Raw genomic sequence first — 25,097 nt, 5'->3', positions numbered from 1 at the left:
CTCACAGCTGAAGGGGAAAGGAGACTTCAGCAGAGGTGGGCTGGTGTGGGAGGAAGCAGAGCAAAGGTGCTGGTGATCATAGGCAGTGAGTGCTGTCTTACCTATCCTATATATCACTGGAATTCCAACTCCCGGGGACTCTGGCTGGCAGTCGCTTCTGGATAGGTTGGTGTGCTCAGCCTTTAGCTGGAAATGTCACTGGGCTACAAAGTGGGCTGGCATAGCCTTCTTTCTTTGTCTAGGCTAGATATCATGTTTGAGAGCCAAAAGACCCTTACCTACTTCATTGTCCTGCGGTTGATAGAGGAAGGTGTGTACCCCCACCCACAGTCTCCCTTCAAAAAGGCAGCTTGAAGCCTTGAAACAGGAGTGGACCCTGGACTCTGACAGCACTGGTTCAAATCCTGACTCTGCCATGTGTAGTGCAAATCATTTGACTCCCCTGACCCGTTTCTCATTTGGAAAATTGTGATCACAATGCCTGCCAACCTCTAACCCCTCCACACACCCAGGTTTAGAGTAAAAAGTCAGAAAACATGACTTTTAAACTCACCTCAAAATTTCCTTTCCTCCCTTCACTTAAAAATTGAAAGTGTGGAGAGTGAGAAGAGCTCCCATCCAGAGGGATGGCAGGAGAAAAATTTGTAGCCTGTGTAGGCTGATGGACGTGTGCACAAGGGCAGTTCAAGAGAACAACATTAATCACAAGCAGCCATAAAGGTGAATCATAAAATGCACCCTCCCCACCTTTACAAAGTGAAATCTCAGACCTCCCAGAGCTTGGGACCTCTAAGTGCATCTTTCCACCTTTAGTTCAAATAGCTACATGGCCATCTGTCAGCATTAAAACTGAGGGTGAATTGGATGTGTTCATTAACTTGGTTGTAGTAATCATTTTACAATGTGTACATATATCAAATCACGTTAAGCTAAAATATACACAATTTTATTTGTTAATTCTATCTCAATAAAGCTTGGTGGAGGAAGGCTGAGAGTGTATTTTTATGGACTTCTAATGTTCTATAATGTCCTTGCACTTTGCTTTCTAGAGTGCATCTACCAGTAATTTAGAAAAATATCTACACGCACATATCCGTGTACAGTAGCTCTCAGTCCCAGATCTCCTCTTCTTCTCTGAGTCCCCTTTAGATCCTCCTCCCTGCCAGACAGTTGCAGACAAGGTGAGTTCCTCCCTTCCTGCTTTCATTTTCTCTACTACCCAAGGCAGCTAGAAGCCCAGCTAACCCGAGAGTGACCATTGCCTGTATTTGCTGAGACAGGAGCTAGTCTAGGGCAAATGCCACCAGACCTGGCAAAAGTGGGGGAAGCTCTATAGTCTCCCTAAGACAGTATTTCCTCTTCCCCATAAATTCCAAGGTCAGGGTCAGATGCATCTGTGTTTTATCATGGTGCCAGTCAACCCAGGGATGGAGAGCTATCTTCCTTTCACCAGACACTAAAGTGTCCTCCAGATAGAAGAAATAAATCATGGAACCAACTCCTTTTGGTTCCCCTGGATGACTGTTTATTCATCCTTCCCTCTCCCAGGCTACTTCTGAGCAGCTCTTTGTGTATCCGACTGCCCTCATGGAAATCGCTCTCTCTGTCTCCCAGCAGAACCCCTTGCTTATCTGCACCTTAAAGTAAGATTGACCCATGTGACAGGAAGTGTGAGAGCCGAGGGGGAAATGAGTGGGAGGTGGACACGAACACCAGGGGTCCTCCATGTCCCATTCACCATAAGTCACATTAGGAGCAACCAAAGGGTGTTCTGTCTGTATGGTTTTTTTTTTAAACAATTTTATTTATTTATAAAGTAAGCTCCATGCCCAATGTGGGGCTTGAACTCATGACCCTGAGATCAAGAGTCACATGCTCTCCCAACTAAGCCAGCCAGGCGCCCCAAGGCTGTTCTGCCTTATATGTTACCTTACAACCAAAACTTAGTCTCTAACTTCACCCCATTGCCTTTTTCCATGATGAGTAATAAGAAGTCAGTCAGATGTTTAAGTGACTTTACTACAATATGGGAACATTAAGCCAAGACTACCTATGAAATGCCGAAATTTACCTACCCAGTAGAGAGACTGAATACACTTTGCTTCTCGGTCCCACTGCCAGGCTATTCAGGTTCTACCTCCTAGGAACTAGTGGCTAAGAAAGAAGAAAGAGGCACCTTCTAGTCTTGAGAAAGGCAAGGATCTTTACAAGTAGGCTCTGCAGTCTTTGTGTTCAGATTTAAAATATCATGTCTATCCTCCTTGATGGTCTGAAATCCTCAATTCTCCCTTATTCTCAAGCCAAACAAATTTCTGTAGCCAGCAGCCTGGAGGTTCTGATCTGGACACTTACTAGATACAACCTTGAGGAAGTCACTTAAACTTCCTGAACCTTGCTTTCTTTCCTCATAGGAAAATCCAGAACAGGGCCTGTAAACGCTTAGCTCACAGGATCATTCATTGTATGGATCCGATAGAATAACATATGTGAGAGCACTGTGTGTCCTAGATGGCTCTACACATGTAAGCAATTATTGGATCAAATCCTTAATAATAATAATAATAACATATTAATTACAATTGTGCTGATAGTCCCTTGTAGAACCCTGGGGTCCTCCACTCATTTTCTTTTTCTCTTTCCCCAGTCATTATCTATCATTCTGCTTGATTCATCCTTCCCACGTGCTCCCTTCCCCTATTCATGAAATACACATGCACAAAACCTATAATTCTTTCACCCATTATTCTAACTCCTGTCAATCAGTTTCTTTTTCATTGCATATTTACATTTCCAAAATAACCGCATTTACATATAATTTTCTCTTGCCGGCACAAAAAGTGGGTACAGCTAGATACGGCATTTAAGGGGGTGTGTCCGATTTCAATTCAGGAAACAGAAACAAGTGTAGGTATTTTAAGCAGAAAGGGATTAAAAACAAGAAATTCAGTGCTTACAAAATTCACAGGAAGAGCTAAACAAGGGGAAGTTAGGGGCCACCACTGGGGTCTAGATTTTTTTTTTTTAAGATATTTATTTATTTATTTATTTATTTGACAGAAAGATAGAGAGCACAAGTAGGCAGAGTGGCAGGCAGAGGGAAAAGGAGAAGCAGGCTCCCTGCTGAGCAGGGAGCCCGATGCAGGGCTCGATCTCAGGACCCTGGTATCATGACCTGAGCCGAAGGCAGATGCTTAACCAACTGAGCCACCCAGGCGCCCCTGGGGTCTAGATTTTAAGGGCACAGCACAACAGCTGTAGTCCAGATGTCAGCTGCCAAACTGCCTCTCAATACCTGTGATTTCAGTGACTAGAATCTGGGGACTACTGGAATGTGGGTTCTGGCTGCGAACTCACAAAGTGTTGCTTAGCAGCAAGAGCAAGGGCAGGGTGGCCTTCACCTCACACTGCCTTCCAAATCTCATGCAAGGGCATTGCCCTGGCAGAATTTAATTAGTATCCAGAAATCTAGTTGCAAAGGAGTCTGAGAAATGTCATTTCTGACTTTCTAGGGCCTAAAGTTCAGGAATGTACATACAGGGCTTTGGGAATGGATGCCTACTTCCATCTGACGACAACCTGCTCAAGATAGTGACTTTATACTCCTTACAGAGTAAACAACACCATGATGGCCTAAAAGAGAATTTGAGGGGAGGGGAGAAGAAAAGGGGCACAGATCTTGTAGTTGCAACCTTTACAAATACCTGTGGGGATTTATTTGGGGCAGGCCTCTTGGTCTTTAAGACACATAACTCAGATTAAGAGTAAAAATTATGCATAGAGAGTGGAGTCGGCCACAAGCAAAAAGGATTCCACATTTGCTATGTGCCACACTGTGATAGATAACTGGGGACAGAACAGTGAACAACACAGAAGCTGTTCCTGTTGAGAGATAGGATATTAGAAATGTCTGGTTGACTGCCCAGGTTCAAAGCCTACCTCCACCACTTATTAGCTGTCTGGCTTGAACAACTTCTCCAAGTCCCAGTTTCCTCATGTGTAAGCTAGATGTAATCAAAGAACCTACTTAATTGAGAGATGGTAAAAATAAAATGAGATAACACATGTAGAGTACTAAGCATATTGCCTGGTACATCATCGTAGGGTGTAAATAAATGTTGGTGAAGGGTTTAAGCAAATCAAAAGGCAATTACAGTACAGGACACTGTAATAATGCAATGATGCAAGAAAAAGAGCACATATGAGGAGAGGCATTAACTCAGGCCTAGGGGGCTCACTGAAAGCTCAGGAAATAAATAAATTCTGGGTTGGCATTTACTGGCTAGGAGAAAGCATTCTATATTTGATGACTAAAAGAAGTTCAGTGTGGCTGGAACAGAGGAAGTGGAGTGAGGTTAGAAGGCAATTAGCCAGATCATGAGGGGACTTACAAGACTTTTAAGAGTTTGAATTTTGAGGCACCTGGGAGCCTTGGTCAGTTAAGCAGCTGCCTTTGGCTCAGGTCATGATCTCAGAGTCCCGGGATTGAGCCTGGGTGTGGGGCTCCCTGTCAGCAGGGAGTCTGCTAGTTCCTCTCCCTCTGCTCCCCCACCCCCCGCCCTGCTTGTGCTCTCTCTGTCTCTCAAATAAATAAGTAAAATCTTAAAAAAAAAAAAAAAAGTTTGAATTTCATTTTGAGGGCACTGGGAAGTCATTGAAGGTTTCAAAGCAGAGTGATACGACCTGATTTATATTTTAGAAAAAAATCCCTTTGGCTGGAATATGGAAAATGTTTAGAGGAGGGAACGATTACTGGCGGGAAGTCCAGCCAGAAGTTTTTGGATTAACTAAAGAGAGAGAAAAAGGTGATCTGAACCTGGGAAGTAGCAGAAAGATAAAGAAAAATGGAACAGTTCTGGAGATATTTAAGAAGCAATTGGCTGGAAGGTAAGGTATGCATTTTCCCCCCACTATTCTCCAGTCCTTCCTTGGCTTTCTTTATTAATTTCAATTAGGAAACAAAAACCTTTAACAAACTTATCTTCTTAGGTAACAGATCATATAGTGGCCTCCAGAAGCATATGCCCCATGTTAGTTAACATAGTAAAGATGTTCATATTGCAAATTTCAGGTCATGTGGAAAAAAAGATGGAGCAAGGACTAAATTTGCATCTGGCTTTTGCTTTGGTGTGTTTGGGGTAGTAAAATTGGGACAGTGCCCTCTTACAACTCCAACTGAGTAAATGGGCAGAGGCAGACCTATTTTTGGCCCCTGGTGAGTGGACTAAGATAGTTACATGACTCCAACTGAGCTAACAGAATTCCATCTTAACAGTTTGTACCAAGACACAGAAACTGAGGCCAGTGGATGTTGGGAATTGGAAGTCATGTATAGTCTGTGCCATAGTTTGGCCCATGAAAATCCAAGTCATTCTTACAGAGTAGCAGGAACCAGGAATCTTTCAGAGAACCTGGTGTACAGAGAGAAGGATGATGCCAATGCCTGGCACAGACAACAGATCATGTGGAGGAAGTGGCGGGGGGGAGGGGTGGAGAGAGGGAGAGAAACTGAAGGAATTTAAAGCTTCTGGTTGCCAGGCAAGGACATCTTAGAGAGTATCTAGTTCTCATCCTCAAAAGAGTATTTCCAACACTCTCTTCAATTCTTGAAAGCTCCTGCACAAACTTTCTGGATTCATCTAGGACTATGTTTACCTTGGCACGCTTTGCTCCTTTCCCACCAGCTTCTACCTTCCCAGCAATCAGTCAGTCTCAGCTTACCCCTACAAGAAATTGGAGTTCTGAATATTAGTAAGACATGTTCCTGGGTTCAATCAGATTATTGAATTTGAGGTCTACACTATATGTTTTCTTCTTATAGCAACGTTGGGGACATAATTTTGTCAAGCTTCTCTACTGTGTTCTAGAACAATCCTGCCCAGCCAAGCAGTTTGAATGGAGTTGGCCTCCTTCCTGTTTCCCTTCCCCCTTTGAACCCAGCATGGGCAAATGACCCAGGTTGGCCAATTAGAATACTTCTCTTTCTAATCACATGACTGATCAGGAATGGGCACAAGATCAGTGCCAGATAATCAGTCTTCCTTAACACTTCACTGGCATTCCTGGGAAGGATGTGCCCTCTTAATGGGATTATGATCTGTAAGGACAATGTCGTTTGAGGCTGCCAACCGCCATCTTCCTTTGATATAAAGAGCACCGATCTGAAATAGAGCAATCACAAAGGAAAGTAAACAGGGATGGTAAGAGAAAGAAATGGAGTCGTGATGGTATTATTCCAACTCTTAGATACAGCTTTCCCTAAAGCTAGGTCTACTTTTTAGCTTTCTGTTATGTATATGATATATTCTGATGTTTTGGTATCTTTAAAACCTTCTTTTTCTGGGGAGAGACTGCCCTTCCCTGAGCTAGCCAATTCTTAGAGATAGCAAAGGGCCCAACAAAGAGCATGCCTTTGATAGGCAAACTAATCCAGAGTCAGACATCCTCTATCTGGCCCATAAACTCCAGGAGGTAATATTCTCTGCCTTCATCCTAGGGCCAACTACTAGGCAACTAGGGACCACACCTATAGCCCAAAGCCCTCCAAAATTATTCAAATTAGACTATCCTACACTGCTTACTCTACCCTGCCTTGCCTTTTCTGTGGAAATAAAGGCCCATGGCCTAAGCTCTCTCCTCACTCCTATCTTCCACATCCTAACCATCCTGATGTTTTTCCCTGTGGCCCTGTATGACATGTCATGCCTCCTGTCTCTAGGGCCTGTGAGGATAATAAACTGTTTTCCTGGGCCTCTCCTGTGTCTCCTCTTATGACCCTACCTGGCTGACCATCTCGTAAATGACTACAAAACAACTTCCTACTCACAGAGATCAATAGATGCTCTCTTTGGCGTATGCTGGTTTGAATAGGGTTTCTGTTATGGATTTCTGAAATAGTCCTTGTATAACAATACAAGCAACTTATAAAATCTAAAAATGTACAGCTATCAACCTTGAGCCACCTCAATTCCACCAAAAAAATGAATACAGGTTGTGAAGATTGAAACTTAACAGGTCCAAGTGGTGCAAATTTTTCTTATGCCTCTATTTCTTCTGAAATTAGTTAGTATTGGCAAGTTGTGAGAGTAGCTCAGCCATACCACTGTTATTTTCTGCATCTCATGGGTTTGGGGAATCATGGGACTGAAATTCTAGGTCGATCTGACTTAACCAAATTGTGAGTTATTGACATAATGGGAAAAAATATTTTGTATTTTAAGTTGCCTATTCTTTATTTAACACTCCCTTGAGCCAAATGTGTTTTCCATTTGAGTGATGTAAAAGAGAGAAGCAGAGATATTCTCAGATGTCATTTCAGGGAATATATACCCGTTTTTTTCTTTTTTCTTTCTTTCTTCTTCTTCTTCTTTTTTTTTTTTTTTTTTTGAGAGAAAGAAAGCACAGGCAGGGGGAGGGCCAGAGGGAGAGGGAAGAGAGAGAATCTCAAGCAGAATCTACACTCAGCACAGAGCGTAGAGTGGGGCTCCATCTCAGGACCCTGATATCATGACCTGAGCCAAAATCAAGAGTCGGATGCACTGACCCAGGTGCCCCAATACTTATCCTTCTTTATCTTTTCTAAGATTTTATTTATCTATTTACTTATTTGACAGAGAGAGAGTACAAGCAGGGGGAGCGGCAGGCAGAGGGAGAGGGAGAAGCAGGCTCCCTGAGGAGCAGAGAGCCTGACGTGGGGCTTGACCCCAGGGCCCCGGGATCATGACCTGAGCCGAAGGCAGACGCTTAACAGGCTGAGCCACCCAGGTTCCCCAATACTTATCCCTCTTAATGATACTTCTTTCTAAGTCTCCTAGAACGGATTTTTCTATCTCCTATTGCTGCTCTGGGGAAAACTTTGTAAGTTGTGAGATCTTGAGTCTCAAGATGAAAATAATGATCTATATGCTCCTCTCCCTGCCCCTCCATCTGAAAGAAGCCATGATGAATAAATCAGCAAATATCCGAGCTGGCTGAAGAAATTTATTGTTAAAGGCATCCAATGCATATTGGTTATAAAGACCTGTGGTGCCAGCAGTATTACTATGTTTGTAATTGATAACCAGGCTTTAAATTTTGGAAACATTTTTCACTTGTGAAATAGGATTTGAATGATTAGAGAAATTATAAGTCTGAATGAGGTTTTGGGGATTTAGAGCTAGAAGAAGGAATCTTGATCTAGGGACATTTTTCACTTCACGGATGTAAAAATACTCGCTTGTGGAGAAGATGGGGAGAGTAATGCCAATCACTTTAGCTCTATCCCTGAAGATGTTTATCTTGAAGAAAAGTGGAGAAAGCAAAGGAGAGAGAATTGTACAAATGTTGAGGCCTGTAGAGAATCCCAAAGAGTCATGGTTCTCTCAGAATAATATTTTTACAAGGAAAACATAAAATAAATATTCACTCTCTGACTTTATGATGAGAACTAAAGGAGCCACACCAAGTGTGTGCTTTTTTGCTCTTCCTAAAAAGGATGACCCCTAATATTACCTTGGAACCAGCTTTATAAACATGGAATGGTTTCCCCCTGATCGGTGATGTAAATGGATGATTAATCTGGACTAGGTGAATGGGGAGAGAAGGGAACACGCATACCCACTGTGCTAGACTTACATGGGCACATTTCAAATCAGACTCATAGATACTTATGCCTACCCATCAGAACAGATATTTACAGCAGAGAAAGTTCTGGGTTGGACTGTCCGTCTTGAGCCATTTGGAAACCAAACTGGCTAGAGCAGATTGCAAGATTTAGGCTGTGGGAGAATGACTCTGGTTCCTTTTCAGCCTAAAGCAATTACCCAGCTGTTGGGAAGTTGAAATATTGGACCAAATTATATTACCTAAGTTAAAATAAGCACTCCTGAGAATAGATCACTACATATACTAAGGTACATGTATTATGCAAGAGTTGACATTCCCATTTCTATATCTCATGAACCAGCCTTGGAATCTTCCCTGAAAATAAATTCGATGTTAGTATCTTTTTGGCTATTTGTTTTTGTTGGTTAATATATACACTACTAGCACATTTCCAAAGTTATTGCCCTCTAAGATCAGCACTTCCAGAAATCTTCTTGACAAAGCCATCAATAGAACAACTGAACACTTAAAAAACAATAGGTGTTTTGTAGGTAACAACTATGGAGTTTGACCAAAAGCTGACACTATGCTTTTTAAAAAGTCAGTGACTCACACATGGTGTTATTTGATCCATTTAGCACCCCTTAAAGTACACAGAGCACATTGACAAAATAGAATCAGCAATAAATCACTTGTCCAAAGCCAAACAATTAGAAGGGGGAGAACCAGAACTTGCTCTCCATGGTTTTGTTTTGTTTTTTTAATTCTTATTTATTTATTTTTAAGTAGGCTCTCTGCCCGACGTGGGGCTTGAACTCATGACCCTGTGATCAAGGGTCACATGCTTTACTGACTGAGCCATCCAGGCACCCTTCTCCATGTTTTTATATTCCAATTCCAGAGCCCTCTTTGGGGATGCAGAAATTAGATATAAGCATAAGGAAAATCACAAGAGACAATTAGAATCACAACCAATTAATCTAATCAATAGAATTTAAACTATCACTTAAGACATAACCTACAATACTGAAAATATTTATTGCATTGTATAACACATTCATGTTTCACTGTTACCCTCTGGGCATTGGACTGATGAAAAGATTTTTCACCCTAATTCATCAGTAAATATTTACTGACCACTATTGTGTATGGGAAGCCTGAGTTGGATCTTTTCTCTTTCTTTTTACTAAAATTAACTTGTAGCATTGAGTGAGTGTCCAGTCATTCCAGCAAGTTAACATTGAATTTTCCTCTCTACCTTTCCATTTTTCCTGGATAAAGAAAAGAAAACCTAAAAATGTGGTAAGGCAATTCTCAGTCTGTTCTTCATGTCTCTGCTAAGAAGTTCCATTCTCTCATTTATAAAATAGGTATCACTTATTGACCATCTACTATATGCTACATATTCTACATCCATTATTGGCAATCTTCACATCTCTGTGGCTTAGGGGGTATAATTACCCTCATTTTTACGGATGTGGTCAGTATAGCATAGCAGTGAAACTTGGATCAAGAGCAGGTCCTTTAACCAAAAGCTACCAGAGTTTGAATCTGGCTCCATACAAACTAGTTTTCGGAACTTGGACCACTTATGTCGTTTCTCTGTTCTCCTTTATGCCCATCTCTAAAATGGGATAAATTACATGAACTTATCGGAGTTATATGAACTCACAATTAGAGTTATTATAGAGTTAATGAATTAACATCTGTAAACAGCTTATAGTACCTGGGCTTCTAGTGGTACTCAATGAACCTTAGCTACCATTATTAATTTGGTGTGCCCCAAGGCTGAATCTGAGGGACTCTTTTCTTCTTCATATATCTGTTACTCCCTGGATGACCTCATTTAATCCTATGGTTTTAAATATAAAACTATACTGATGACTCCAGAATTCATATCTCCTGCCAAACCGGTACTTTTCAAGTGTAAGTCAGCTCATGTCACTTCTCCACTCAGAACCCTCCAGCGACTTCCTATCTCTCTCTGAAAAAGTCAAAACCCTAGCCAGGGCCTATGAGGCCCTATGTGTCTGTCCTACTTTTCTAATCTGTCTCCTACCAATTTTCCCTTTCGTTCTTTTCTCCAGCAATACACGTGTCCTTTTGAACATTCCCTAACACTCTTGCTCCTCACACTCTTTGCACCTGCTGTTCTGCGTGTATATTCTTCCCCAGTCAAGCAACATATGCCTTCACTTGCTTCAGGTCCCCTGCTCAAATACCATCTTAACTGAGATGCCATCCCTAATCACCTTATATAAAGGAGGATTTTCCTTTCCTTTTCTTCTTATCCTGCTTTATTTTTCATTGTGGTATCTATTGCCATTGTGTTTATTCATTTATCTATGGTCTGTTTTCCCCTCTAGCATTCGAACTCCATTAAAGTAGGGACTTTGTTTTATTCACAGTTCCTAAAGCAAGTGCTCGGCACATGGCAGACACTCCATAAATATTTATTGGTTAAGTATAATTATGCTAATTGCCCAGCTAGTGTCAAGAGTTTCAGACCCAAGTCAGCTTCCCTTCAATATCTCTTGCTCTTGGGCGCCTGGGTGGCTCAGTTGGTTAAGCGACTGCCTTCGGCTCAGGTCATGATCCTGGAGTCCCTGGATCGAGTCCCACATCGGGCTCCCTGCTTGGCAGGGAGTCTGCTTCTCCCTCTGGCCCTCCCCCCTCTCATGTGCTCTCTCTCATTCTCTCTCTCTCAAATAAATAAATAAAATCTTAAAAAAAATCTTAAAATAAATAAATAAAAGTAGTTAAAATTCCTTAAAAAAAAAAATATCTCTTGCTCTTTCTTCCTCACTAACCTGCATCCCATGCCAGGGAAGACATAAACCCCATTAAAGTATACATCAATTCATAGGACTTTTGTATCTGAACTAGAAATCTTGTGCACATTAGGGTTGATTTGCTATTCAGCATAATTTAGCAAATATTTACTGCACAAATATTTATGTGATCTTGGATAAGAAACAACAACCAACCCACTAATATAGGGTAGCAATTTATTCAAGAATCTCAAAGCCTGGGAGAGGTAAATATTTGTACTTTTGGATCTCTAAGTTCAGAATTATTATGTACACCTAAAATTAAATACAACATTATATGTCAATTATTTTTTGTCAACTTTTTTAAAGGCCATTAAAAAATAAGAATTAATAGGTATCACAATAGAACACTTGGTTATCCCTCAAACTTTCTTTCCCCATTTTCTCAATCTCAGTCCACTCCTTTGTTTAAGCCAAATTTCTAGACATTTTCTTAGATTTCTCTTTACCTCACCCTACACATCCAATCCTTGTGCAAAGACCATAAATTCTATCTACCAAACTTGTCCCAAGAACATCTGCTTCTCATCAACTTCACCTTTATAAACCCTAGTCCAAGGACAACTCCACTTAGCCTAGGCTAGCAGCAAAATTTCCTAAATGCTTGGGGCGCCTGGGTGTCTGTTGGCTAAGTGTCTGCCTTTAGCTCAGATCATGGTCCCGGATCCCTGGGATGGAGCCCTGCGTCCAGCTCAGTGTGTGGACACTGCTTCTCCCTCCACCTCTCCCCTCTGCTTGTTCACTCTCTCAAATAAATAAATAAAATTTTTTAAAAAATTCCCTAAATGCTTGCCTTGCCCTCCCACTTTTTGCCTACCAACCGGAGTGATCTTATAAAAATGCAAGTTACTCATCACTCCCCTGCCTAAAGCTTCAGTGGTTTCCTTTTGTTATTCCTCTCTAAATTATTCCACTTAGAAAAAATCCCAACCCTATCCTAGCCTCCAAGCCCCACTCCATTCTGTCCTGAAGGACAGTCCAATCTTGTCTCCTAGCGTTTTCCCCTTATTCGTGCATTCTAGTCATGCTGGTCTTCTTTCACGTCTATGAGCACAATAAACTCTTCCCTGTCCCAAAATATGTGTACCAGCAGTTCCTTGTCATTTAGGTTGCAGTTTGAATTTCATCTCCCTGGAGAGGCCTTCCCTGACTACTGGATTTAAAGTGGCCCCCCTCCCCCATTCACCTTTTGTACTGCCAGAGAGTGAATGGCATTCACTGGTGGGGCACTGCACAGTCACCATCTAATATTTTCCTCCTCTGTTTGTCACCTCCCTCCTCCAGTAGAATGTAAACTTGAAGAAGAGGAGGACTTTGCTTTATCAGCAGGGTTTATAACGGGGCCTCACACATAGTGAGCACTCAAGAAACACTTGTTGAATGGGTAAATCTTTGTCTCAACTTTGACAGCTTATGTAGGATCACAGTAGTTTCCTAGTACAGCTTTAGTAACTCTGCCCCATACGTGTTCTCTGCATTGCTTCAACCCATAAAAAGGTCCATTATTCCAGAGGGGGGATTCAGAAATAGGGATTCCCCCTATTTCTTGGCAACCACTCGGTGAAGATCTGGACTGAGTTCAGCAGTTCAAAATCATCAGATTAGGGGGAAAAGAAAGACGGAAATTAGTATTCCTGACATAAACCATTGTCATTTCTCACTTAAAACTTTTAGGAAGAAAAAAAAAAAAAGCCAGTTCTTAAGATCAAACACTTTTGGAGTTGAAAATGTTAGAGAAAGTAGATGTGGACAGAAAAATGTTAGCGTGTGGGAGGAAAAGTCAGAAGGAGGTAAAAGAAGGAGCTCACACCGTGCTGTGAGTATCATGGTTCTGGGCTTGGTACCATGGTTTGCCTTGTACATAAACACTAAGGAAGAGCGTGATGGAGTGAGGTGGGTGGCGGCGAGGAAAGGCAGGAGTGGGAGACCAGGACGAGAGACGTGAAAAAGGCTGAAAAGAAAAGAGAAGGACGAAGCAGAGCCATACAAAAGCAGCCTCGGATCTTGCCGGAGCTGCAAGCGTTAAGGGGAGGCGGGGAGTGACGCGGTTTGCGTCTGGAGCGACTCCTTGGAGTCCACAGCATCCACCGCCGGAGCCTCGCCTTCCTTTCTCCCTCTGCAGACATATCGAGACACAAAAAAAGAGGCGACCCCTGGACCAGCGCGAGGGACCCACCCTCACGATGACCGAGACCACCAAGACCCACGTAATCTTGCTTGCCTGCGGCAGCTTCAATCCCATCACCAAAGGGCACATTCAGATGTTCGGTGAGTCCCCCCGCCCACCCCCGGAGGCAGCTTCCGCCTCTCTCCTTCCCCGGCACCTGTATTTTCCAGGGCGACTGAACAGTAAGGCGTGTGCCCCTCTGGAGGGATGCGCCGGCTCATCCCCCTGGTGGGAGGTCAGCCCCTCTGTTCCGGGCTCCTGGGAAGGGACGTGGACTGCGCTTCCTAGGCGTCTCTTGCTCCGGCCAGACCCGGCTCACTGGGGTCCAAGGGGTGGGGGAGGGGAGGGGCCGGAGGTGACTGTGGGTTTGGGCCGGGTGGGAGGTCGAGGTTCCAGAACTGGGGTACGGTGGTGTGGTAGTTTGGCCACTTGGCTGCAGAGGATCGGGGTGGGGTTAGAGGTTGGGTCGCGGAGAAGGGAAAGAGGGGGTTAGAGATAACGTGCTGTTTGTTTAGGATGGGTGGAAAGCTCGAAGGAGTTAAATGATGTATATGCCTTGGAGACACAAACACACTCACACACACAACACACCATTAGCAGGGCTGGGGCTTGAAGAGATTAATTTAGGGTTTGGCTAATGGTTCAGGGCGGCCCAGGGGCGAATGTTTGAGGGTTGTGGGCCGCGTATTGCCCTCGCGAGGTGGATGGCTGAGTGAAGCGGGTGAGTGGCTGGCCAGCCTGGGCTCGGCTGCCGGGACCCGTTGCCCAGGAAGGGGAGGGGGCGGGGTGGCCGCTGCGGGCAGCCCTTTTCAAGCCGATGTTGATGGATCCGGGCCCAAGTTGGCTGAGGCTCTGCCGAGGGCGGCGATGACACCCGGAAGGCTTGCGGCGTGCGAGTGTGTGTATGAGTGTGAATGTGTGTGTGTGTGTGCGCGCGCGCGCGCGCGCGCGCGCGAGTTGGGGCGGGGGGGCGCGCATCATTGCGCGTTTGTTTCTTGGAGGCTTTGGGGCGTGGAGAGAAAGGGAGTGAGCGGTGGCTCCCAGCTGCTGGTTTGGGATTCAGCAGGGTCAGGGGACATTTGATCGATGCCTGTCGGAGATCTCGGGCCACCGGTGGACGCGGCTTCCCTGCTGCTCCGGTAGGACCCAACGGCACGGGGGCGTGCGCGTTTAGACCCTGAGGAAGGGACGCGGAGGTCACTTTAGAAGCAGGCATAGAGCAGAGGTTAGAAGTTGGGGGTGCTTTTTTTCTGGCACTGCAGGAAATGAGAAGAGGAGAGAGAGTGGGCTGGAGATGGTTGAGAGACGGGTGGGAGGCCCTGCGCGGGCCTGCCAGCAAGGCGCTATCCAGAGGCGGCGGTGCTGAAGCGCAGGGCGCGCCGGAGCTGGCTTTGGACACACGTGTTTACCCCGAGCCGGAGGATTGCGTGAGCCCTCCTAGGGCTGTTTCATGAAAACCACATCATATCGGTAAAGACTGGGCGAGGTGGCTTTGACTAAAAATACTCTTCTCTTAAACCTAGAAGGTGCGTTGAACTGGGCCCGCTTATTAAAAACCTCATGAAAAGAATATAGAACTACTTTGAGCTGAGGGCAGATTCAGGTAGGCACATTTATAGGATACAAGGAGGGAGATTGAGAGGTAGCCATCCCTTCCTCACCATGCCTTCAGCTTTTAAAAGTGTCTTATTAGGACCTAATGCTAACCTACTTACTAAATAAAGACTTTAGTTTTAAGCATCAGAGTAGACCAGAGTACCTCATCATTTATCTAAGGGAATATCAGTGCCCTAGGAACACTCTACTTTCACTGATGCCTTTACCCGGGTCCTGCTTTTCTTCTCTGTCCATATTTCCTCTAGCCATTTTGTGTCACTTGTACTTTATTCCTCTCCATTGCCAGGGCAAGATTGGGCTTTCCTCTGGAACTGCTTGGCTCTAGAAATCTTTAGTGAGCTAGCCGGTACTCCTTTTTTCCTGGGGCTATATTAGTCACTTCCACTTGTTTTGGATTGCAAGAGGGGTAGATTTAAATCAAGAATTGAGGATTCTGTTTTGCAGCTGAAAACAGTTTGCTAACAGTGATAAAGGCTTTTGTTAATTCGATGCTGACCTGCCAATTCTCCATGAGTTTAGAGGATAGAATATGTGGAAATAGGTATGGATTACAGCAAGCAGGTTTAGACATGGAAGAGGTGAAAGTAGACTTTCTGACAGTAGTGACTATTTTTTTGGTATTGGAACTGAGGAATAAGAGAGAATATCTGTCAACAAAGCCTTATGAGCGTCCATTAGTTATGTGTAATCCGAAGAGCAACATTGAAAGAGGATATGGTATGCTCACTGTAGCCTTAAGGAGCTTATAACCTAATGAAGGATTTAGCTCATATACATATGAAAAGGAAACAAGAACACAAAATACATATTAAACTATTCTTTGTAGAATCTCTTATGGGCATCTTTGAGCTCATGATAATTTTGTGATTTACTTCTGTAGTTTCTGGTTTACAGAGCCTTTTCATCTTACTTATTCCTAATAGCAAGCTTACCAGAAAGTCATCATTATCTCCATTTTACAAATAAGAAACTGATGTTCGGAGGTGAAGTGACTTTAAGAGCCTTAGGTGACATGAGTGGGTGGCAGAGTTAAGACTTGAAGCCCACATTCCTGATTCCTCTTTCAGAGGACTTTGCCCTGTACTACGTGCAGGAACAAGTGCTCACTGATCTGACTGCATAATTCCATAAACTCTATTTCCTTCAAACATAGACTAACAGAGATTTGAATTAAATTGGTCATCAACTGGGGCGCCTGGGTGGCTCAGTCAGTTAAGCGACTGCCTTCGGCTCAGGTCATGATCCTGGAGTCCTGGATCGAGTCCTGCATCGGGCTCCCTGCTCAGTGGGGAGCCTGCTTCTCCCTCTGACCCTCCCCCTCTCATGCTCTCTCTCTATCTCATTCTCTCTCTCAAATAAATAAAATCTTTAAAAAAAAAAAGAAAAAATAAATTGGTCATCAACTAAATGAGATTCCTAAATATGCATTTTAAGAGCTTTTTTCTGTCTCTAACAAAAGCAGTTATCCACAAACTATTTTCTCCTTTTAAATGGCTTCTTAAATCTTCTCCACAACAGTACAGAAATAATCAATTCAATAAAGTTATCAAACTTTCTTCAAGGTGCCTGAAATTTGTAAATGAATTTCTTTTTTAAATACCTGAACAGGACTTTGAAATTAGACATCTTTAACAAAGTTACTGTATTTTGAAATCCAATTGCTTGACAAAGAAAAAAGAGAAAAACTATAAGGAAAAAGAGATGTGTCATTCAAAACTAAAAACTCATTCTTCATCTCTGAAAAGTGGTACTTGTACAGTTCTCAGTATTTGTAAAATATTTTAGAATGAGCTTTTCCTTTTACTTTGAAGAAAGGGAAGTTGGTATTATTCCTAACTGTGGCTATAGAAACACATAGAAAAATTTAATGTTTGTGATGGAGAATTTGACACTTATATATTTAACTATAGCTAAAATATTTTCAGGGATGAGTAAATTTTTGGCAAAATAAACTCATAAACTAACAGTGTTTTATTTCGTGGTCTGCTTTATTACATAAGAGACTAACATGACACTAGAAGGTTTTGTTTTAACACATTAAATCTTAGTTATTGAGTATGTAGAGATTATATTTCAGTATAACTTTCTTCGCGTTTATATTGCTGTGTTTGTCAATAAATTCACCCCTCAGAAATAAGATAGTAAGTTTAAATAGAAAAGTAAAAAAGGACTGATCAGATAAGTTTTGCCATAAAAAATAAAGGAATTGAAGGACTTGATCACAGCAGAAATGTATTCTGTTTTTTGATGATTGTAAAATAACTGGATTTTCCAGTTTTTTTACTTCAAAATATTTTTACTTTGAACAAGTGGGTCTTTTGAAAAGAGACATGATCCAATTCTGTCCCGCTTCAAGGGTAATGAAGAGGGCTTTTTATTTATTGTGGAATTGGAAACGTAGCCCCTATTGCTACAACTAGACATCATAAGAAAAATGAATTTGAGTTTCTATTGATATAGAGAACTGTCAGAAATCAAGAAAGTGTTTGATATGCTTGAAATGCCTGTAAAAAAAAAAACATTAAACACAAAGTGATATTTTATACTTTTGGCACCATTATCTTATTTGATCCTACCCTGCAAGTTAAACTGGATAATATTATCATCTCCTTTTTACAAAGGACAAAGCAGAGGTACAGGTGTAAGTCATTTGGTCAAGGTCATATGCAAAAGTCAAGATAAAACTAGTTTTCTGATATCTAGACTTTCTCTCTCATTCAGGATACCTCTTTATTCCTTTAATTGCAACAACACCTATGAAAGAAGGAGTCACCTGAACGTAGTTCTTAACAAAGGGTGATGAGAACTTTTGTCCTTGGTAACACAGGCCACCAACAAAATATATTCAACAAAGGTATCTATTCCCAACATCTTATACTATAACAAGGAAAAGCTATTTTTTTTCTTTGTACTCATATATTTTCCATATAATTGTGTTGCTAGAACATTTTTTTCCACCACTCCCATACCTCCTCCTTCCTCCCCACTCTTCTGTTACCACAGCTAACACCTACTTATACTTCAGATTTTAGCTTCAATGGTACTTCCTCAGGGAGCCTCCACTGACTTCTAAATTAAGTATGGTTACCCTGACATTTGATCCCACATTACCTTATACTTTCCATGCCATAACTCTCATCTCATTATGTGCTTAATGACTATTTTCCATGCTAGACCTTAAGCTCTTTTAGAACAGAAACCATGCCTGGTTTCATTACTGATTTATTTCCTAGTACCTAGCATGGAGTAAGCTTTCCGTAATAGTATAATATAAATCATAGTTGCAAGTAGCAAGTCTTTGCTCCATCATAGTTGTTGAGTAAATAAAAAATAAGTGAGTCTATAGAATCTTGTTCCAGGTAGAGGAATCAACCATGCACAAGGGCTGGGGTGGTGAGGCAGAGAGACATGATATATTAGAACAAAGGATGGTTCAAGGAGAAGGGGGGTAAGAGATAATACTGGAAAGGTAGATAGAAGTCTGATTGATTACGAAGGCTTGTAAGTCATGTTAAGGAATTTAAATTTTATCCCAATGACAATGAAAAAACATTGCATGGTTTTTAAAGTAAAGGAATGTCATAATTATATTTCTGAAGTTATGAATTAATCAAATTTTGAATATAGAATGATGAAGGGCAAGAATAAAAATGTGGTGACCAGCTAAGCACCTATTTCAGCAATATAGAGCTCAAGTAAGGGAAGATGGTCACCTCACCCAGACTGGTGGTGTTTGGGATGGAGAGTGAGTGTATCTGAAAATATCTGAGCTGTAAAAGGGATGTTTATTTGGTGACTTGACGGGTGGGTGTTGGGCAAAGGAGACCAGGGTAACTCTCAGGTTTCTGTCCAAGGTAGATGAATAAGGAACACTGAAGAGAAGCAGGTTTAGGGTTTGTGGGGAAAGTAAGGATTATACTTACTCTAAAATTTTGGAAATATGTGTTCTATCCAAGCACTGATGCAAAAAAAGGAAATACTTAAATTCAAAGTGTCTTTGTAGCTGGGACGTTCGGATCTTCTAATAAAAGCTCCTAGTAGGTTCTAGTTGGGTTATTCAAAGTTCCTCACATGAGAATGATATTGAAATTCATTAACATTATGGAAGTAAAAAGATAAAAAAGGGTGTGCTGCCTTTTTTAAAAGTATGAATTTGGAGAAAATCAAGGTCCTAAAACTGACTCTTTTTTAATATTAAGGTTGTGAAATTGGGAATAGTTGATACAGTTCAAAAGACCATTCTAGAACTTGCCCAACACTGATGATGGCTGTAATATATTTTCAGGTGGATTTGGGCATTCTAACTCACTGATAAGTTAAAAGTCCACTAATGAAAACTCATGGATCAATCATGGTAGTTTCACAGGCAGGAGCTGTGTCTGCTCATGACATGAGAATAAGGCCTGAAAAAGAAAATTTGGACATTTTTATTCACATGAACAGGTGTTTGATTTACGTTCTCTGGCTGAACTGATTAACTGAGCCTCATGTGGAACAAGCTAGCTATGAGAGACAAATATCCCATCTGGAATTCATCCCAAACCAAGGAATACGATAAAAACAAGAGGGTTGATGTTCTAACAATTTTGAAATGAAATATTCATTTTCAGTTTCTCTTCTCTTTTTGTTTTACTTGATTTTATTCTACATGTCTAAGCATTTTATTAGAAGATATGCTTAGACCTATCAGAATTAGAGGTTCATATGCCTTTTAAGAAAAAGTTTGAATATTACTTAGTAGGAACATCCTTTAAAATATGAATGCCTGGGGGCGCCTGGGTGGCTCAGTCGTTAAGTGTCTGCCTTTGGCTCAGGTCATGATCCCAGGGTCCTGGGATCGAGTCCCGCATTGGGCTCCCTGCTCAACGGGAAGCCTGCTTCTCCCTCTCCCACTCCCCCTTCTTGTGTTCCCTCTCTCGCTGTCTCTCTCTGTCAAGTAAATAAATAAAATCTTAAAAAAAAAAAAATGAATGCCTGGGTGGCTCAGTCAGTTAAGCATCTTGCCTTCGGCTCAGGTCATGATCCCGGAGTCCTTGGATCGAGTCTCGCATCAGGCTTCCTGCTTAGTGGGAGTCTGCTTCTCCCTCTGACCCTCCTCTTTCTCTCTCTAATAAATAAAAATCTTTAAAAAAATATAAAAAATATTATGAATCTCAAGAGAAACATTTCTATACACATTTCCAATGTTAGACCAAGGCAAATGAACAGCCTAGATGTGTGGAGGCAAACTAAAAAACAAAACCTGCTAACCCTCAAGTTTGGACCCCTCTGTTTCAGAGATATCTTCAGATATGAGAGGAACATGCAAAACTGGATGGATTATCTGTATTTTCTGTTATTTTCTATTGATAGGCAATAGTTGTGAAAGTAGTATATGGATGACTGGGAAAGAGAAAGAAAACCCACTTTTTAAAAAAAGATTTTGTTTATTTATTTGAGAGAGAGAAAGCACAAGAGGGGTGTGGAGGGGAGAAGGCAGAGGGAGGGAGAAAAGCAGACTCCCCACTGAGCAGGGAGCCATGATACAGGGCTTGATCCCAGGATCCCAAGATCATGATCTGAGCCAATGCAGATGTTTAACCGATTGAGCCACCCAGGAGCCCCATACCTGCTTTTAAAAGTGTTTCTTTAAAGGGCACCTGGCAGGCCCAGTGAGTAGAGCATATGACTCTTAATCTCAGGGTTATAAATTCAAGCCCTACATTGGGTGTAGAAATTACTTTCAAATAAAATCTTAAAAATAAAAAGTGTTTCTTTAGAAAAAATTCAAGTGTAAATTTAATGATATCACCACAGATAGAGTGTTCTGAATGTAGTGATTGTTTAATCAGTATTTAATGACACTGTAAAATATACACTTTCTAGTAAAGTTCTTGTTCTTTTTTTTTTTTTATTTGAGAGAGGGAAAGGACAAATGGGGGGGGCAGAGGGAAGCAGGAGAAGCAGACTCCCCACTGAGCAAGGAGCCTAATATGGGACTCCATCCCAGGACCCTGATCATGACCTGAGCCTAAGGCAGACACTTAACTTACTGAACCACCCAGGCACCCCTCTTGTTCATTTTTTAAACTTTCAAATCATCCTGAATTGCTCAAGAAGATCCTAAGGACACAAAGAAATGCATTAAATATTTTTTCAACACCACCTTTTAAATTTTTTTTTTCAATACCACCTTTTTTTTTTTTTTTTTTTTTTTTTTAAAGATTTTATTTATTTATTTGAGACAGAGAGAATGAGAGACAGAGAGCATGAGAGGGAGGAGGGTCAGAGGGAGTAGCAGACTCCCTGCCGAGCAGGGAGCCCGATGCGGGACTCGATCCCGGGACTCCAGGATCATGACCTGAGCCGAAGGCAGACGCTTAACCATCTGAGCCACCCAGGCGCCCTCAATACCACCTTTTAAAAACAATATTCAGGGGCACCTGGGTGGCTCAGTCGTTAAGCGTCTGCCTTCGGTTCAGGTCATGATCCCAACATCCTGGGATAGGGCTGCGCATCAGGCTCCCTGCTCAGTAGAAGCCTGCTTCTCCCTCTCCCACTGCCCCTGCTTGTGTGCGGTCTCTCGCTGTGTCTCTCTCTGTCAAATAAATAAATAGAATCTTAAAAAAAAGGTAAAAAAATAAAAATAAAAACAATATTCAACACACAGAATTTTGGTTAAACAAGGGATTTAAAATAATTCCTAAAGATTTGATGTAACAGACTAAGAACTGGGATACAGGAATTTATTTGATAGAGAATTACATAATTTATGGACATGTTCCATATTTCAACATATGTAAATGTAACATTAGTTTACAAGGAAGGAAGTTTTCCATTGCCAGAGGTTTTCACATTATAAGTATTCCATTGCAAGGAACGAATTTGCTTTTTTTGGATACAGTTTGGCAGATAGCCTCAGAAGTATTTTAGCCCAAAAAAAAGTTACATGGTTTGACCAAGGCCATCCCCCTGACATTGGCATCTTCCCTCCACCTCTTGTACTGGACAATATCTCCATGATCTATGAACTCTGCAGCAAAGGCAAATATGATAACCACCACCAGCATCATCATCTTCCACATTATCATTTTAATAGTGGAGCTGCCTTCTTTGGGCTTCTGTAAACTCTACTACCATTAAATTGTTTTCTGTTAAATTTATTGCACAATTATCTTTATTCTGAACAAGTGAGCCATTCAGGAAAATTGTTGTAATTCTGGGGACAAAGGGGTAGGAGGAAGAGGTAGAAAAGAGCAAAACTTAGAGGCTAACCCATGGAAGTGGTGGCAGCTTAAATAGCACTCTTTTTTCCTACTTTCTTCTGCATCATGTTACCTCCATGTGGATAGCCATGCTGCTATATGTTGACCTCATTTAATATTTACCAAGGAAGAGGATGAATGAAGTATAGCCCCTAGATAAGACTAAATGCATATGGTTTTGTTCTTGTTCTAGTTGCTTAGGTCATAAACCTTGAACTTTCTTGATCCTTCTCTCTTTGCACACCCCATCTATGTCAGCAAATGATTTTGGATCTATCTTCAAAATACAAGTAGGACCAACCACTTTTCCACATCTACAACCCTGGTATAAGCCACTGGTATCTTTCACCTGCATTATTTCAATAACTTCTTAACTGATCTCCCTGCTTCTACCCTTGGCCCCAATACTCAGTCCTCAACAAAAATAGCCAAAGCAATCCTTTCTAAAAGTAAGCCAGATCTAAGTCAGATCATGTTGCTCCTTTGCTCAAAATTCTCCAATGGCTATCTCATTCAAAGTCAATGTCATTAAAACGGCCTTCAAGGTCTCCATGATTTGCAACCTTTCCCCCTCACCCCCCTACAGGAACACACTCTTTCCACCTCATTCTTAGCCAACCTTACTGACCTCCTTGCTTCAGCCTTAGAGTCTTCATGCTGAATGTTCTCTCTGCCTAGAATACCCTTCCCCCACATATTCCCATGTCAAATTCACCCTCCTCAAAGTTTTTGCCCAAATGTTACTTTCTCTTTGTCTACTTTGCAGATCCTATTCCCGATCACATAATTTGAATTGTAGCTCACACCTTCCCAGTCCCCCTTATTCTGCTCTTCTTATACCTTTCCCCTTACTTCTTATTACCTTTTATTTTATTTTTTTTAAAGATTTTATTTATTTATTTGACAGAGAGACAGCAAGAGAGGGAACACAAGCAGGGGGAGTGGGAGAGGGAAAATCAGGCTTCCCACTGAGCAGGGAGTCCAATGCGGGGCTTGATCTCAGGACCCTGGGATCATTACCTGAGCCCAAGGCAGACGCTTAAAGACTGAGCCACCCAGGAACCCCACCTCTTATTACCTTTTAACAAAGCATGTTATTTCCTTATTTGTCATGTTTGTTATTTAATGTCCCCAGCTAGAATGTGAGCTCTTCAAGGGCAGGGATCTTCATTTACTCTGCTTACTAATGTATCTCAGGCTCCTAAGAGAGCCTGGCACATAATAGATGCTCAATAAATATCTGCTGAATGAGTGAATGAATGAAATGTTAGAATTACCTACCATCCTCACCTCAAGTCTATATTCTTTTTGTGTCAGGAAGGGTAGATAGTCATGAGAGGACTCAGGGGCAATTGATTCATCCAACAGCAGCTTAATGAGTTATGCATGTGCCTCAGGGATATGAAAGTTAAAGGCACTCTTTCCCATGCACCGGGAAGATCCTCTTCCATACAGGAGATAAACAAGCTAAACATAGCAGTTCAAGTCGTAAGTGCTATAAAAGAGGTGAGATGAGGTTGAGTGGGAGCACAGAGGAAGAAGACATGATGGGAAGGCCATCAAAGCAGGTATTAGTGAGAGTGAGCTTGAAAGTAGGAGCTGCCCAGTGCACAGGATGGAGAATGGCATTCTGGGCTGAGAGCAGGGTATGTGTAAAGGCATTTATTTATTTATTTATTTATTTATTTATTTATTTATTTATGATTTTATTTATTTATTTGTCAGAGAGAGCACGAGCAGGGGGAGCAGAGGCAGAGGGAGAAGCAGGCTCCCCACTGAGCAGGGAGCCCAAAGCGGGACTTGATCCCAGGACCCTGGCATCATGACCTGAGCTGAAGGCAGATGCTTACCTGACTGAGCCACCCTGGTGTCCCTGTGTAAAGACTTTTAAAAACAGGGCACATTGAGGAATCTCCAAAGAGCTTGCTAGATGACTAAATGTGGCTAGGGACAGGGAAGGGCAGGAGATGAGACAGCCAGAAAACAGGGTTGGGTGGAAAGGGGAGGGGCAGTTCCAAAGAGTTCAGACTTTACCCAGCACTTTTAGTGAGCCCCTGAAGGGTGATGGGCAAGGGAATACATTTCACATGTGGGGCCTTGCATCCCAAATGTCAGTTTCCCTGTCACTGTGATTTTTTTCTGTTTTGAAGTTATTTCTGTATCACTCTGAAATAAGGAGCGCTTTTCTTTTTTTAAAAGATGATTCTATCTATCTATCTATCTATCTATCTATCTATCTATCTATCTATTTATTTATTTATTATTTTCCAAAATGAAACCATTGTCTATTGCACAAGCCATATCTACTGAAGAAATAAATAAGTGAATAAAATACTACTACTGTACAACCCACCCAAACAACCAACCTCTTCCCTGATTGGGGAAGTTGTTCTCACCTACCTTCTAAATGTATGTCTTCTGTACATCAATGGGATGGCCTCTCATTGTTCAAATACTCTCAGATTTGGTGAACTCAATTCACCCTAGTTTGATCTTCCATAATTCTGTAGAATTTGGATCATGTGCTTGTTCTCTTATCCACAGGCTCAATTGTCAGAAGAGTAAGGGCTATAGAGATCTTTTTCCTTGACATGTGTTTTTAGCTTATATCCTTTCAGGAGGTCTCGAACAAGTATATTTCTGCTCTTACTATAAAAC

General features: G+C 41.8%; 1 protein-coding gene across 3 annotated transcripts in view; it reads left to right on the top strand.

Moving 5' to 3' along the window:
- The window catches only part of NMNAT2 (nicotinamide nucleotide adenylyltransferase 2), a 187,551-nt gene that overhangs the window by 25,643 nt on the left and 136,811 nt on the right, over positions 1 to 25,097 (top strand). For all 3 annotated transcript variants that reach the window (XM_064594216.1, XM_045877297.3, XM_045877298.3), the window contains exon 3: positions 13,534 to 13,679. In XM_064594216.1, coding sequence (XP_064450286.1) covers positions 13,595 to 13,679 — 85 coding nt within the window. In that variant the 5' untranslated portion in view covers positions 13,534 to 13,594. The remainder of the gene's footprint in view (positions 1 to 13,533; positions 13,680 to 25,097) is intronic.

Source organism: Mirounga angustirostris, unplaced genomic scaffold (assembly GCF_029215605.1).
Source record: "Mirounga angustirostris isolate CCGP_5_RB_7025 unplaced genomic scaffold, mMirAng1.0.hap1 SCAF_6, whole genome shotgun sequence".
NCBI classification, from domain to species: Eukaryota; Metazoa; Chordata; class Mammalia; order Carnivora; family Phocidae; genus Mirounga; species Mirounga angustirostris.
Note: the sequence above shows the minus strand (reverse complement) of the source record. Positions and strands in the feature narration are given on the sequence as shown.